Below are 16,031 nucleotides of genomic sequence, written 5' to 3'. Positions count from 1 at the left end.
TGGGGTAAGACAAGCCAGGCTGGGGATTCAGCTTAGGGCTGCCCCCTATACAGTCCCTGTAATTGGCCCCCATCTCCTCTTCAAATTTTCCAGGAGCAGAACCGGGGCCCACATATTTGCAGTAGTTTATTCATATTTTGTCACAAATGGCCGGGGAGGGGGTGCCGGACTCCTCCAGGCGACATAGAAAATAGGTCCAAGAGACAAGGTGGGCTGAGGTTGGGGCAGATGGAGACAGGGCTGGAGAAAGAGCCTGGGGGAGAGGGGAGGGCAGACTAGGGGTGGGGCTGCCCCCCTGCTGAGCCTGCTCATTCCTGGTGCGGGTACCCCCCCACCTGCAGGGGGAGCCTCAGGGTGGGGGTGGAGGGGGGTGGCCCAGAATTTCCAGGGTCAAGCTCTGCCCCTTGGCAGGGCCCAAGTTGCCCCCGAAATGGACAAGGCCGGAGGTCCTGCCCTTTCCAGGACTGACTGCCATGCCCACAGGCTGGCAGAGGAGCCCCTGCCCCTGTTTAGAGCTCTGCCCAGCCGCTCTAGTCCAAGGGGGAGGGCTCTGAAGGTGGGGGGGTCCCCGCAGCAGCAGTTTGGGGGTTGGAGAGGCTGGGGGCACCAGTGCCCCCTCCCTCCCCAGGGCTGAGGCCTCTGCGGCCAAGGGGCAGGGCTGGGGGTGCACAGGCGTCCGGTCCGTTCTGGGCTCACTCCCTGGCCGGCTTCCCCCTTAGAAACTCACCAACGTATAAACCATACTGTGGGAAGATGAGCCAGTGAGCCTAGCCCTGCACACACACAGCCACCCAGCTACCCACCCACCTGGCCACACCCTGGGCTGCCCTCAGTCCTCAAGGGTAAAGGGCATTGGAAGTGTGATGCTGGGACATCCCTTCCCTGAGTTCTGACTGCTGTGGGCAAGGCCTCACCTGTACAGGTAATAGAAGAAGGAGAGCAGGTAGAAGGCAAGTTTGCACCAGGACTCCTTCTGGCAGTAGTTGAGAATGTCAGCATTCATGATGGAGACCGCATCATACATGACCTCAGAGCCATCTGCAGGACGGTGGAAGTACCTGGGGCAGACAGGGGCTTAAGTGTCTGCCATCAGGGCTCCCACCCCCATCCTGCCCCTGTTGCCCATCTCAGCCTCCCCAAGGCAGCTGCTCCCCTCACCTCCAGAGGTGGTAGAAGAGGAGGGGGATGTTGAGGCCCAGGGTCACCCACTCTGCTGCACACAGAAACATCAGACAGAAGAGGCCGTGGATGGAGTATTCTGGGACCACCAGCTGGGGGAGTGAGGATGAGAGGTCAGCGGCCTGGTGCTATGACAGACCCAGGCTTCAAGGGCACAGAGAGGAGCCGGGGTTTGGAAGGTGCCCACCGACCGTGACCTCTGGAGATTAAAAGGCTTCTGGCTTCCCACTCCCTCCCAAGTAGCAGAGTGGATCAAACAGGCCCAAAGCGGGGGAAGGCCTGGTTCTGGGCCACAGACAGTGGGGGCAGCGCTGGGCTAGGAGCCTCCTGCCCCCAGCCCTGACACTGACCTTCCTCAGGAGGCAGCAGATGCGTTCGATGTTTTTTAAACGCTCGCGCTGTTGGGGGAAGCAAAAGGCCGCGATGGGGGAGGCGGAGAAGCAGATACTGGAGCAGCTCCCACCGCCCCGCATGTGGCCGCCAGGGGGCGCCAGAGCGGTCTCTGCGGCACTGTCGGCGCGGCCGGGAAGCAGCCGCGCCGTCCCCATGGCGACCGTCACCATGGAGGGGCCTTCACCCGCGTCTCCAAGGCAACGGCCCAGAGCCTGGCAACCGCCGCCCCGCCAGGAGGAACTCAGCCCTGAGCACGCGCCAGGTGTTTGCTGGGGGCGGAGACAGAGAGGAAGGGGCATGGCCGTAGGCCCCCCACCCCACCCCCGCCTTCCCGTCTCCCACCCCCAGCCCACGACAGTTGGAAAGACGGACGGACACACCTCGGCACAGCACATGTATCACTTACTGCCCGCGCAGGGTTCCCCTGGTCGATGGGGTTCTTGAAGTCGGTCCGCAGCTCATCAAAGGCTATGATCTGGGGGAGGGTCGTGTGCCCGTCAGGGTTGGGGCAGCAGCTTATGACCTTCCCCCAAAGTCCTTCTGTGGGATAGGAGTTTACTGAAGAGGACCAGCCAGGTGGAGCTTGTTGCAAAGGTGGAGAAACCGAGGCCCAGGGAGGAGCAGGGCCTGGTCCAAGGTCATCACAACAGTCCAGAAGGGAACCCTAGCGTCTGGATGCCCAGTTCAGGGCCATGTCCACTACACCTCCTTCCGAAACATCCCAAGACATGGCCTCGTGTCTCCCCTACAAGGTCTCAGGCCCTGTGCTGAGCACTGGGGCTCCAGAGGCCTGGGATGCAGCCTCTGCTCAGGAGGAACCCAGGCCCAGAGGGATGATCACTCTACGTTTCAGGTGATCAGGGTTTGGGGTACAGGACCTGGAGTGGGCGCTTAACCCTGTGTGGGGGGTGAGGGAGTTCAGGCTCGACTCGGAGTAGGTGTTGGTGAGCAAATGGGGGAAATGCAGTTCAAGCAGAAGGTGCAATGGCAGAGGGGTGAAAGGTCAGGAGACATTCAGGAGGCTGCGGGTTTCATGGGGCTGGCATGACAGCGCAGCGAGCAGGAAGAAAAGAGGGAGTGGTGGAAGAGGAGCTGGAGAGTTCAGCAGAGCCAGACATGGACAACCTGTGAGGCTGGAGCAGGAGGTTGGACTCTAACACAGAAACATTGTGGGGAGGCATTGAAGAGTACACAGCAGCAGAGTGGGGTGGTCAGGCCCATGTCTTAGGATTGGTCCATGTCTCAGGATTGGTGGGGCAGGAAATCCGAGCTCACTGACAGTCACAGCTGAGATCTGAGTGGTGCTTCTGCTGGCCGGTATGTGGATTAATTCATTTAATGCTTACAACCTAATGATTTAGGTACTAGTTTTATTTTCATGTCTGTTTTGCAGATGAGGAAGCTGAGACAGGTTAAGTGACTTGTCCAGGGTCACACAGCTGGTTAGTGGATTCTAACCCAGTGTGACTCCAGAGTTAAAATTCCTAACCACTGTGTCATACTCAGGCCAGACCAGCAAGGGGACAGTTTGCAGGGTTAGAGGCAGAGCTGACGGTAGTCTGAGTGAGGAGAGTTGTAGTGGAGACGGAAGGCGTGTATGGGATTCTACAGCTCTTTAGGAGCCAGACTCCAGAGGGTTCAAAGGGCCGAGAAGTGAAGGCAGAAGTCTAAGGTGCCTTCAGGTGTTGGGGTGTCTGGCAGACGGCAGTGTCCTCATGGGTGGAAACTCTCCAGGGGAGCAAGTGTTTGAGGGGACGATGGGATGGGCCTGGGAGGAGCTGACAGGTGACTTGGGGGAAATGGGCTGGCAGAGGAGCCTGCTGGGATCCCCTCCCATCAGCTCCAGCTCTAGGATGAGGCAGCAGGCCCACCACCCCCAGGCATCCCAGAAGCCAGACAGCTCAGAGAGAAAGAACATGGGCTTCCTGGAGGGAGCTGGGGCCATCTGGATCACCCCCCCCCCCACCCAGTTCCCCATTGACTGGGCAGCCGCCGCTTGGCACGCACAGCAACAGGGTCCACAGGGAGCAGAAGGGTGCCGTCTGTGCCCCAGAGCTGGCATCACCAGCAGGCGGCGGGTATCGCGCCTCCCACCCCCCAGGCTGCCTGGTGCTGACTCAGCCCCCCGGAACAAACAATCCCCCACGGTGACAGCTGACACACGTCACTCACCACCAGTGTTGCCTAGGAACCACTGGGGCCTGGGCTGAGGGTCTGGAGTGGGATCTGGGGTCCTGCTCTGTAAGAGTCTAGTTCTTAGCAGCTGTGGACTGAGGACCACACCTCCTATCCCCTACCACTCAGCAGGCCGCACTAGGCACTCTGATGTGCACAGGTCCACTTTGCCAGCGAGGAACCAGACTCGGGACAAATGACTTGCTAAGATTGTCCAGTTAAATGGCTGAGTGGACACAGTACCTCACATAGGTGCTCAATCAATATCTGTTGAATGAACAAAGACATTTCTTCAAAGCTTGGGCCTTTCCTCCCAGCCTGGGTACTCCACAAGGGCAAAGTCTGGTTTTATTCATCCTTGACCCCCTCAAAGCCGCCCAGAGCCTGATCTTTGGGAAGCATCAATGCAGGTGTGGTGGATGGAAAACTGCTGAGAATCCTCTGAGGACAGGGACCCCACAGGGCCTGTGGGAAGGGCCTGGGTGGGGAAGGCCCCAAAAAGGGGCATCTTGAATTCCAGAAGCCCTTCTCCCAGGAGCTGGTCAGCTCTGCATTCCCCAGCCTGTGGCCCCCAGCTCCCTTCAGCTCTCAGAACCCTAGCCCTCCTGCCCCTACCCCACAGAAAGAAAAATAGAGTAACTCGGGGTGGTGGGGGGGGGGGTGGGGAAGACAAAGCAACCAAGACCCAGGGAGACAGCGGAGCCAGGCCAGGGAGTGACAGGGCTGGAGCTGGAGTGTGTGCTGAGGTGCCTGTGGGGGCTCACTCCTCACACCGTATGGGTTCAGTCAGTCTACGGAATCCCGATGGCAAAGAGCAAGGTGGCAGGGGATGGCAAAGGGAGCGCAGGGGGAACCATGGAGCAGGCGGCAGGTCCCAGAAAGAGAAAGGAGAGAGGAAGTGGGGAGCCCGGGAAAGAAGCAGGTGAGGCACTGGGAGGAAGGAGGGAAGGGTTATGGGAAATGGGATTGAAGGAGGGGTAAGAGGACCCCCGAAAAGGAATGACAATCAGGGAGGTGTGCGCGGGAGGTGTGGGCAGAGGATGCTGAGCTGAGCCGACCAGGGCCAAGCTGGGCAGGCTGTTACAGAGACAGGCACGGGGTTTGGGTGGGGGTGGGGAGGGAGGGCAGTAAAGTGGGGCCAGGGGCCCCCAACAACCAGCTGGAGGCTGATTGATAGTTTTATAGTGAGGGGAAGGGAGTCAGGCAGAGGAGGCCCTGGAGGAGAGGGGCTGGGAGGAGAGGAGAAGGGAGCCTGGGGGAAGCGATGGGTCGGAAGCAGGATGAGGAATGGACATTTTGAAGAACCAGGTGTGAGGCTAGGCCAGGGTGAGGGACAGGCCAAGGGGTATATGAGACAAAGGGGAAGGGGGGCAGGAAGAGAAGGGAAGCTGAAAAATGGAGAGGAAACCTGAGGGGCTGGGAAGCTCCCAGCAGGAGGTGTAGGGAAACCCAAGGTGAGCTGGTGGTGGGGGCTGTCTCTGGGGGCTGATGAGAGCCAAGTGCTGCTTGGTCAGGGAGGGGGCTGGGAAGGCAAAGGGTTAATGGGCTATGAGATCTGTGGGTCCTGTAAACAGATGCAGTTGCCATAGCAACCGGCTCCATCACTCTGGCTGGAAAAACCCACAAAGGGGGGGGGGGCAGCAGACAGACAAACTGCCCGACGGACTAATGGAGGCGGCTGGATGGTTGTGGGGGGGGGCGGGGGACGTAAAAGAAGATAAAGGAGCAAAAATTCCAGAATTCCACCCCCCATCTCACGGGCTGCATGGGGCAGAGGACGGGTGCAGAGGAGGGGGTCAGGGACCGACTGACATACACACAGACAGGCGGGGGCGGCGAAGGAAGGGGGGCCTGGGAAGAAAGCCGACCATGGTGGGTGTTAATGGGGGCGAAGCCGACAAGCCGACGGCTGGGGGATAGCAAGTTTCCCCGGGGCTCTGAGACCACCCGCCCTGGGTCCCTCCAGCTCCGCGTGGCCCCTGCCCCCCACCCCGCCCCCAGCCCCAGCCCGGCCTTACGTGCCAGATGACAAAGAAGATGAGGGAGGCGCACAGCACCAGGGTGAGCATGTAGCAGAACGCGGCGAAGGTGAACGCCATGGCCCCCGCGCCGGGCGGCGGCCCGGGGGGCGCCAGCGCGGGGCCCGGGCGCAAGGGGACGCCCCCCGGCCCGCGCTTAGGGCCGGCCGGGCATGGCCCGTGGGGCTCGGGGGAGGTGGGCGATGCGGCCGGGACCGGGACCGCGGGGCCGTGGGGGGCGCGGGGCGCGGGCCGGTGGGCTCGGGGGGCGCGTCCGCTGCTGGCTGCCCGGGCCCCGATCGCTCATCCTGCGATCCCTCGCCCGCGGCTCCCTCGCTCTCCAGCCCGCGAAGACGGCGGGGCGGAGCCGGGGGCGGGGCCGCCGCGCGACCAGCCTCGGGCGGGGCTGGGTCTCCGCGCGCCCCTCGTCTGCCCGCCCGGCTCGGGCGCCATCCCTAGCCCCGACGAGCCCGCGGCCGTCCCCCTCGGCACCCCGCACCCCTAGGCACTCCAGCCACCGGCACAGCCGCACTCGGACCCCTCGGGCGGGCGCGCAGGGCAGAGGCTGAAGTGCGAGGCACTTGTCACTCGGAGGCGGCAGAAGCACCTGGCTGGGACACACAGCGAAGCGAGGACAGGGGCTGAATGGGAGCAGCGGGGTTTTGGGGGGCGCCGAAGGAGGTCGGGCCAGGTGCAGCGGGGGCCCTTTTGGAGGCTGCACGACCCCACACCTCTGCCTTGTGCCCCGCGGGAGTTGGCGGCGGCACACCAGGTATGAGCTGATGGCCGCCGTCTCTCCCTGACAGAACGGTGCTGGGCCCTTGGGGACAGACCACAGAAGCACAAGCAGCTTTCCTGGCCCCAGGAAACGGGGTCAAGGGCTTTCACCAGCAGCCTTAGGACGCTGAAACCAAGCCAGGACCCCCGTGCACCCCACCAAGCCCGGGTTCCAGTTCCATCCCCCCACCCCAAGGCTGGGCTTAGACCAGAGACCACACTTGTCCACCACAACTTCCTTGCAAAAACCCTCAGCTCGCCCGAGGGCCAATGGAAATTTATTAATTTTTTTGTCCTTTTCCATCTTTCCCCAAGTGGCTTTTCCTTGCAAAATGCCTGACATGACACCAGAGGGGAACCTGGGAGCGGGGAGGCACCCCAAGGGGCAGCCCAGGGACTTAAATACAAGCTGGAGGGCAGGGCACAGGTGGGACAGGCAAGAGACAGCACGAAGGACATGGCTTCTCAGGGAGACCAAAGACTTGCTTTCCTGCAGGAAGCAGCTGTGCCAGAGGGCAGGGGACTAGGATCCTGGGCTCAGAGTGGATGAGCAGAGAGGCCCCCAATCCCGGATGGAACCCATATTTCCCAGAGAAGTAGCGGCAGGGGATGAGGGCCTTCCCTGGTGGGCTCGAGACCCAGGGGAGAGTGAGCCAGATGTGCTGCCTCGGGGAAAGGGAGGAGGTGCTAGCAGAGGGTTAAGGCTGGTGCCCAGCCTCTGGCACGGTGGGCCTTCCGCCTCTGCCTGACGTGGGGACAAAGGGGCACACTGGGCAGACAGCGCATGGGTCTGTCTCTGGAAGGGCACAGGGTGGCAGAAGCAGACTCCCTCCAGGCTCAAGACACAAGCCCAGTGCCGCTACCCACCCACCCGCAGTAGATACACTCAGACCCCACCACAGCTGGACGGCTGGAGCTGGGAGTGTGGGAGGGGAAAGCAGGCAGTGGGGAGGGGAAAGGGTGGGCTGCTGGGCCCCTGTGGCCTCCATGCCTGTCCTGAGGTCCAGCCCAGGGCCCTGGATCCCAGGTCCTGGATCCCCTGGCTACTCTCCTGGCCCTGGGCACTGACTGCAGCCAGGGCAGTAGAGGCCGGGGAGACCTCAGCTCTTGGGCAGGAGAGCAGGAAGAAGGGGAAGGAGAGAAACCCAGTGCAGCATACATGGGGGTGGAAGGGAGACCAACAGAAGAGCCCTCGTTCCAAAGAAAGGTGTGTAGGGGGGCATCTTGGAAAGTCACCTAGAGGCAGCAGCAGAGCAGGCCCCTACCCTGCCTGACCACAGGTCCTGAGTGTCCTCCCTTAGGGACCCTGACAGAACTGGGGCTCAGGGCAGCAGGCAGATGGGCCAGAGGGAGATGGGGAGCCCAGGACACCCCAAAGCCACAGACTCAAATGCCCCAGGAGAGGGAGAGGGAGGCACCTCCTGCCCCCGCCAGGGACATCATCTGGAGAAGGTGCCCCCTCCTGTCCCACTTCATGTGCCCCTCCTAGCAACAGCCACCACCAGCCGGCTTTACAGGGGTGCTGTCGATCTTGAGATTGGGCCGCTCGCCCCCGGAGGCTGCTCCGGGCCCCATCCGCTTTTTGATCTCAGCAGCCATGGTCATGAACGCCTGCTCGACATTGGTGGCGTTCTTGGCACTCGTCTCCAAGAAGGGGATGCCCAGAGAGTCTGCAAACTCCTGACAAGGAAGACGAGAGGAGGGGAGAGCAGGGTGAGGGGCAGGAGGCGCCAGCGCCCCCACCCCGGGCAGACCGGCCCATCTGCTACCTTGGCTGTGGTGTTGTCTACCACCTTCTTGGTGGTGAGGTCGCTCTTGTTGCCCACCAGGAGCTTATTAACGTTCTCGCTGGCATAGCGGTCAATCTCCTGCAGCCACTGCTTCACGTTGGCGTAGGACTCCTAAAGGGGGCCAGGGGCCAAAGTTATTTTGCTCCCAACTGTCACCCCTACCCCAGACCTGGAGAACAAGACCTTCTCTCAGGGGAACAGCTCTGGGGCCCCTGAGTCCTCGGCTCAGGGATGCAGAGGAAGCCCTCTGCTCCAGGCTGAACCTTCCTCCCTGCCCTCCTCCATCTAAGACCCAGAAGAGCCCCAGCAGCCTGCCAGCTGCCCCAGCACCTCAACAGCTGCCCCAACCCAGGCCTGCCAGCTCTGCTCCCTGCAGCTGTCTCTGCCTGAGACACTGGCAGGCCTAACCACATGTGAGAAGCAAAGAGAGAGCGGAGGGGAGACAGGAACAGAGAGTAACAGGTCTGCAAGGGTTACAGTTCCCACCATGGCCTGAAACTCCCTTTAAGGTTTGTAGCCTTGGAGCGCAGGAGGTCGAGGGTCCTCTTAGAGGTGGCCCTGGCCCATGGTGAGACAGGACTCCTGGGAACAGCCTAAAATTCATCCTACTTTTGGCACCAACAGCCTTATTACCCGGCTTCAGACTCTTCCAGCAGCTTGCCCCTACCCCACACACAAAGGACAGGACTTTCAAGAAAGTGCTGAAGCTAGTGCCACTTTTCCTCCTTAGGAGCCAGAGGCCTGATGACATCACATTGGCTCAAACTTAGACCTCTCGCCATGTTCCAAGTTGGGTCCTGCACTAAGTGCTGGGGACAAAGGGGGAAATCATACCTGGGTCCTGCCCTAACACATTCACGGGGCAGTAGAGGAATAGACCAGGCCACACACAAGGGCAAAACAGGTTAGAAGGCAGGGACCGGGGAGCCCCCAGACCACTTCTGCTTGAGGTGGGAGCAACAGCAGGCCTAAGCCTGCAGGTGGGAACTGGCCTTGTGCAGGAGAGGTGCCAGCTGGGGAGTCAGGAGGTGCCAGGTCACTGAATGGGAGGGGCATGGTGTCTCTGGGGAATGGGAGGAAGTGGAATGTTGCTGGGATGCACTCAAGAGGGAGGGGGAAAGGGGAGAGGGGGAAAGGGGAGAGGGGACGGGGGAGGACTGAGGGGGGAGTGGGGAGAGGCCAGAGCCAGACTGTCTCAGCCTGGCTAAGTCTTGGACAACCAGGAGCCAGTGGGAGTTTTCTCAGGCCAGAAGCAGCAAGATCACACCTGTGCTCTGGAAAGCTAGTCCTGACAGGAGACAGAGGCCAGATCAGACCAGCAAGATGGAGACCAACTGGGAATGGTTGGAATAACCCAGGGAAGAGAATGTGGACCAAGCCAGGGAAGCACACAGGATTTAGACCACCGCTGCTGAAGGCCTGGCTCAGCCATTTACTGTGTGACCTCAGGTATGTCACCTGACCACTGTGAGCCTCAGTTTCCTCATTTCTATAAACAGTACCTCCCAGAAGGGCTGTTGTGAGCATGAAGAGAATAAACGCAGGCTTGTCTCATAACAAGTGCTTAACTGGCAAGAGCTGCTATTATCCTCATCACCGCTATGATCATGAGGGGCAGATTTGAGGAAGATGATGGGGAGAGAATAGAGGAGACTTGAGACTGACTGGATGGGGGAAGGAAGAGTTTTCTGGTCAGCCTGACGAGAATTGTGTCACAAAGATGGGGATGCAGCTGGGCATGGTGGTGTGCACCTACAGGCTGAGGCAGGAGGATCCCTTAAGCCCAGGAGGTTGAGGTTACAATGAGCTATGATCACACCACTGCACTGCAGTCTGGGTGACAGAGTGAGACCCCACGTTTTAAAATAAATAAAAATATTAAAAATGTGGATGGAGATGCTAGTTTGGGGAGAGACAGTGAGGCCAGTGCTGGACATCTGAGTTCTGCAGAGACTGCTTGAGGCGGGGGAAAGGGTGTGCTCAAAAGCCAAGAGCCCTCCAAAACTGGCTTTGCCCCTCCTGTGAGACCGGAGGCAAGTTACTTAACACCTCTCCAAGCAAGTTTCCTCATCTGGAAAACACAAACCCCACCATTTAGTTTACTAGAGAAGATCATGAAGATCAGAATTAATACAGACACGCAAAGTGCCAGCGCAGACACAGACAGAGGAGGGAAGCCACAGCCACGGCTGTTAGATGCAGGAATCACAGAAGACAAGGCAGAAGCAAACCACAGAGTGGCCCCAGTCATGCACGAGAGTAAGGAGGAGAGTCCAGGGCAGTCGGGAAGCACCAAACACAGGGTGATGGGAGGCAGCACTGGACAAACCAGCAAACAGACATTGACAATAGAGAATCAAGTGCTGCAGGAGACTGAGGAGCTAGGGATGGTACACTTTTCAAGGAGAGAGAAGAGAACAGACTTCAAAGCCATGAGAGGTCAATCTGCTGAAATGAGGTCACTGGATACATGGCAGTCAGGTGGGCCTTGGTAACCTGTCTGGGTGGTATGTAGCTTCCCCACAGCTCGTCCAGAGCTGAGGATATCATGAGTCCCTGGTGAGCTAAAGAGCCCCGCTGCTCCTCAGACAGGGACTCTTACCAGCCCCACGGCTGATTTAAGATTCTCCTCATCCCCAGGGCTCGGCCCTGTTAAGCAACATTTGGTACACAAAAATAAAGCAGGTGGAATGAGCCATCCAGGTTTTCTTTCTTTTTTTTTTTTTTTGAGACAGAGTCTCGCTCTTTCGCCCAGGCTGGAGTGCAGTGGCCGGATCTCAGCTCACTGCAAGCTCCGCCTCCCGGGTTTATGCCATTCTCCTGCCTCAGCCTCCCGAGTAGCTGGGACTACAGGCGCCTGCCACCTCGCCCGGCTAGTTTTTTGTATTTTTTTTTAGTAGAGACGGGGTTTCACCGTGTTAGCCAGGATGGTCTCGATCTCCTGACCTCGTGATCCGCCCGTCTCGGCCTCCCAAAGTGCTGGGATTACAGGCTTGAGCCACCGCAGCCCGGCCGCTGCCATCCAGGTTTTCTGTCTCTGCCACTGGACTAGCAGAAGGACCTTCGGCAAGTCACCTCACCATCCTGAGCCCAACTCCTCACCTGTGTGATGAGAACATAACACAGACCTCTTCTGAGCATCAGAGGCAATCTGAGGCCTGGGCCAGGTTCTGTAAACTATAAGGTTTCGTGGAACCATTTCCGGCTCTTGCTACCACCACTGTCAGTCACATGGGACTAACACTGCTGCTGGAGGCACAGAGCTTCTGCATCTCTGCTTGCGTTGGGCCCCGAGCTCAAGCCTCCTCACTTCTTTGTCTAAGGCCCTCTAATTGTCCCTCTGCACTGTGTCTTCACACAGGAAGCCACAGGCCCATCACAGGAGCCAACCGCCTGCCTAAACTCCCATAACACACAGGTGCCCAGAAAGTCTACAATAAGGTGGTAAGTTTGGCTTGGCGGGGAGGGAAGGTGTGAGGGCTTGTCCTGCCAGAACCTGCAAACAGGGCCTTGGGAGGATCCATTTCTGTGGTTGTTTCCCTCCTTGTGAAATGAGTCCAAATACAGTCACCTATTTTTTTCTTTTTCCTAGTTAGTTCCCGTAAGCAGACAAGTACAGTGTCTTTTCCAGGAGGCATCAGGAAAGAGAAGATGGAAGGAGGAAAAAGAAGAGTCAAAGACCTAAGGCTAAGGAGGCCAAGCTGAGGATGGCTAGTCCAGGAGTACCTGGTCAGTGACGTCATACACCACGATGATGCCATGGGCCCCCCGGTAGTAGCTGGAAGTGATGGTCCGGAACCGTTCCTGGCCCGCTGTGTCCCACTAGGAGACAGTAGGCAGAGGAGCAGGTCAGCTGGGGTCCAGATTCCCAGAGTCCCTTCCCTCCCAAGGCAGATACCTCTGTACCAGGGATTTTGGGAATAGCGACACTCACGATCTGAAGTTTGATAGTTTTGCCATCCAGTTCGATGGTTCGGATCTTGAAGTCCACCCCGATGGTGCTGATGTAGCTCTCTGTGTACGTGTCATCCTGGAAGTTCAGGGGCCAGTGAAATGATGGGAGTAAATGAGGTGAGGCTCACTTGGAAAGCCTCCCTCCAGCTTCCAGCCCCAGCTGGGTCTCCTAACTACCAAGCCCCAATTCCCAGCACCCAGCTGGCCAGCCCTGTGTCTTGCTCAGGGCAGATGTGCTGCTGGCAGGTCTTACAGCTTCAACCCGGTTCCCAGATCTTGTGACTACTGTGCTCTAGGTGGTCCCTTCTCCCCCAAGCTGCCAGTCAGGACCCCAGGTAGATGGTATGGGAGGCTTCTTACTCACAGCAAACCGCAGGAGCAGGCATGACTTGCCCACGCCTGAGTCGCCAATCAAAAGCAGCTTAAACAGGTAGTCACTGGAGAGAGAGGATGGGAAGGCGTGAAGGGAGGCAGGGAGCCCACCTACCATCATCCTGGAGTCACAGTTAGAGGATTCCCCCACCCCACGAGGCATCCCTTGGTTTATTTTTATTTTTTTTAGCAATAAGGTCTCACTCTGTCACCCAGGCTGCAGTGCACTGAAGTGATCACGGCTCACTGCAGCTTCTACCTCGCAGGCTCAAAGTGATCTTCCCACCTCAGCCTCCTGAGTAGCTGGGACTCCAGGTGTCCACCACCACTTCTAACTAATCTTTTTTTTTTTTTTTTTTTTTTCCTGAGACAGAGTTTCGCTCTTGTTGCCCAGGCTGGAGTGCAATGGCGTGATCTCGGCTCACTGCAACCTCCGCCTGCCGGGTTCAAGCAACTCTCCTGTCTTGGCCTCGCGAGTAGCTGGGATTACAGGCACCCGCCACCATGCCTGGCTAATTTTTGTATTTTTAGTAGAGACAGGGTTTCACCATGTTGGCCAGGCTCGTCTCAAACTCCCGACCTCAGGTGATCCACCTGCCTCGGCCTCCCAAAGTGCTGGGATTACAGGTGTGAGCCACCACACCCGGCCCCTGGCTACTCTTTTTATGTTTTGTAGAGACAGGGTCTCACTATGTTGCCCAGGCTGGTCTTAAACTCCTGGGTTCAATCGATTCACCTGCCTTGGCCTCTAAAAGTGCTGGGATTACAGGGGTGAGCCTGGTCATCCTTTGGTTTAGAATACTATGGTGCTCACCAGATCTTCCCACCAGTCCCGGTCAGGGAGGGCTGATGCCTCCCTCCAGAAAAAGCTAGCCCAAAGGGCTCTCAGCTTGCTGAATCTAAATTCTCACTTTATGGAGAAAGAAATCAAGACACAGAGAGGGACGTGACCTGCCAAGGCGACAGAGCTGGGTATCCTACCCTGATTTCTGAGACTTCACGGTTTGGTACAGTAGGGGCTATTTAGGGAATCCCCAGTACATGACCTGTGGTATGGGGAGGCCCCAGAAGTAGAAGTCAGGGCACAGTCCAGAACCTGTTAAGTGAAAAACCCATGTAAAGAAGACTGATGGCCGGGTGCTGTGGCATGTGCCTGTGGTCCCAGCTACTGGGGAGGGTGAAGCAGGAGGAGGATCCCTGGAGCCCAGGAGTGCATGACCAGTCTGGGTGATGTAGCATGACCCTGTCTCTTTTTTTTTTTGAGATGGAGTCTCACTCTGTCACCAGGCTGGAGTGCAGTGGCACGATCTCGGCTCACTGCAACCTCCAACTCCCGGGTTCAAGTGATTCTCCCGCCTCAGCCTCCAGAGTAGCTGGGATTACAGGCACGTGCCACCACACTTGGCTAATTTTTGTATTTTTAGTAGAGACGGGGTTTCACCATGTTGGCCAGGATGGTCTCGATCTTCTGACCTCGTGATCCACCCGCCTCAGCCTCCCAAAGTACTGGGATTACAGGCGTAAGCCACTGCGCCCAGTCCACCCCATCTCTTTGGAAACAACAACAACAAAAAACCTGTTATGAAGTCACCAGGAAGAGGTGGTCAAGTTGCAATGAAAATTGCACTTAAGGCTGGGCGCAGTGGCTGACACTTGTAATCCCAACATTTTTGAGCCCAAGAATTTGAGACCAGGCTGGGAAACAGATGGAGACCCTGTCTTTACAAAAAATTAAAAAATGTGCCAGATGTGGTGGTGTACCTCTGTATTCCCAGCTACTCAGGAGGACAAGGCAGGAGGAATGCTTGAGCCCAAGAGTTGGAGACTGCAGTGAGCCATGATCGTGCCACTGTACTCCAGCCTGGGTGACAGAGAGAGACCCTGTCTCAAAAAAAAAAAAAAAAAAAAAAAAAAAGGTAAAAGGTAATCACATTTAATAATATTGAGTTCCAACTTGTGACTGTGTGAAGTCACACAGTTGAGTTCCCCGTGTGAAGTACTTCAAATGCATCATCTCATTTAATCTTCACAACAGTCCAATGAAGTCAGTTTTATCACTGTCAACTAATGAGGAAACCAGAGGCCAGAGAAGGGAAGTGACTTGCCCTAACTTACACAGTTTTTCGCTTTAAGACTCAAACCAGGTTTGTCAGACTCCAAAGTCCCTGCGAGAGCCTGCTGGTTCCCTTCTCTGTTCCCCTCCCAATCCAGCTCTGAGCTTCACCCTTCCCCAAGGAAATCTGAGACCTGGATGTGGAGGAGAAAAAGGAAGTGGCAGAAGAGGAAGAAGGCAACTGATACTTGGGGAAAACTATTAGTCCTGGGCATGAGATGTGGGCCACCTACCCGCAGGGGGAGTGACCAAGAGTGAGGAGAGTTTGAGGACCACAGAATCCCGCTGGAAGGGGGAGAGCAAATTCCATGCAAGCAGTGTGACAGCCAAGGGAAGGGGTGCGACGGTGGCGTTGGGGGCCTGAGCAAAAGCGAGGAGACGGCGGGAAAGGACGGACCGTTGGGAGCGACAGGTCGGCGCGACCCAGGCAAAGGGCAGGAGGCAGCCCCGGAAGAGAGGACCTGCGGGAGACGCGACCCAAGCGGCGCTTCTGGGCCTCCCGCTTAGTTGGCCAGTTTCTGGGCCGGCCCCAGGAGCCGGGCTTCAGGAGAAAGAGAAGGGTAGAGGGATTCACTGCCCGACCTAAAGGGCCCGAGCCTGAACCCGAGACCAGAAACTATCTAAAGACGGGCTCCCAAACAGCAGAACAGTTGTCAAGCAGCAGGTGGGGAAACTGAGGCCTGAAGTGACAGGGACTGCGGGGTCATCTGACCGATAAGGCCTGGTAGGGCCGGTGTCTCGGGCTCCAACAGCTGCCCCTCGGGGTCGCCACGTCTGGGCCCCGGGTGTGAGAGCTCGGGGTGTTGAGCCGGGGTCCTGGGGCCCCTGGGGGGAGGGGCAGAACCCGGATGTGAGGGGGGGGGTCAGCGGAAGAGGGACCCGGATGTGGGGGCGCCGCACAGTCCTGACCCGGGCCAGACAACCCCGGTAAGCGTACAGCCCGTATTCGGGATCGAGGCTGCGCTGGACGGCGCGGGCGGGGCTCACTCACTATTCGGGGTTCATGGCGGCAGCGGCGGCCCGCTCGGTCGCTCCCAGTCGGCTCTGCTCCGCCTCCCGTTCCAAGATGGTGGCCGCTCCGCCCCAGAGGCCCCGCCCGCGACACGCAGGCGCAAACGTCCTCGTCTCAGGCCTCGCCGCGCTGGTTCTCGGAACTTGTAGTCTGAGACGTTCTCCAACTCAGCCCCGCTGCGCAGGCGTAGTCGGGGAGCCGGTGCCTCCGCGCCCACTCCCATCACTACTGGCGCATTGCCTTCTGGG

At 58.5% G+C, this 16,031-nt stretch overlaps 2 protein-coding genes across 2 annotated transcripts; both read right to left on the bottom strand.

Annotated features, from left to right (window-relative positions):
• Positions 1-108: 108 nt before the first annotated feature.
• Positions 109-6,134, bottom strand: CNIH2 (cornichon family AMPA receptor auxiliary protein 2). The gene is made up of 6 exons (XM_030917683.1): positions 5,766-6,134; positions 1,979-2,047; positions 1,530-1,577; positions 1,159-1,271; positions 915-1,058; positions 109-743 (listed from the first exon to the last, which is right to left on the bottom strand). The coding sequence occupies exons 1-6, from the start codon at positions 5,844-5,846 to the stop codon at positions 716-718; spliced, it is 483 nt and encodes a 160-aa protein (XP_030773543.1). The 5' UTR covers positions 5,847-6,134; the 3' UTR covers positions 109-715.
• A 643-nt stretch (positions 6,135-6,777) lies between these two features.
• Positions 6,778-15,918, bottom strand: RAB1B (RAB1B, member RAS oncogene family). Its single transcript, XM_010366427.2, has 6 exons — positions 15,763-15,918; positions 12,651-12,723; positions 12,267-12,362; positions 12,059-12,154; positions 8,312-8,443; positions 6,778-8,222 (listed from the first exon to the last, which is right to left on the bottom strand). The coding sequence occupies exons 1-6, from the start codon at positions 15,774-15,776 to the stop codon at positions 8,028-8,030; spliced, it is 606 nt and encodes a 201-aa protein (XP_010364729.1). The 5' UTR covers positions 15,777-15,918; the 3' UTR covers positions 6,778-8,027.
• Positions 15,919-16,031: the final 113 nt, after the last annotated feature.

This window comes from Rhinopithecus roxellana, chromosome 15 (genome assembly GCF_007565055.1).
Source record: "Rhinopithecus roxellana isolate Shanxi Qingling chromosome 15, ASM756505v1, whole genome shotgun sequence".
Taxonomy (NCBI): Eukaryota; Metazoa; Chordata; class Mammalia; order Primates; family Cercopithecidae; genus Rhinopithecus; species Rhinopithecus roxellana.
Note: the sequence above shows the minus strand (reverse complement) of the source record. Positions and strands in the feature narration are given on the sequence as shown.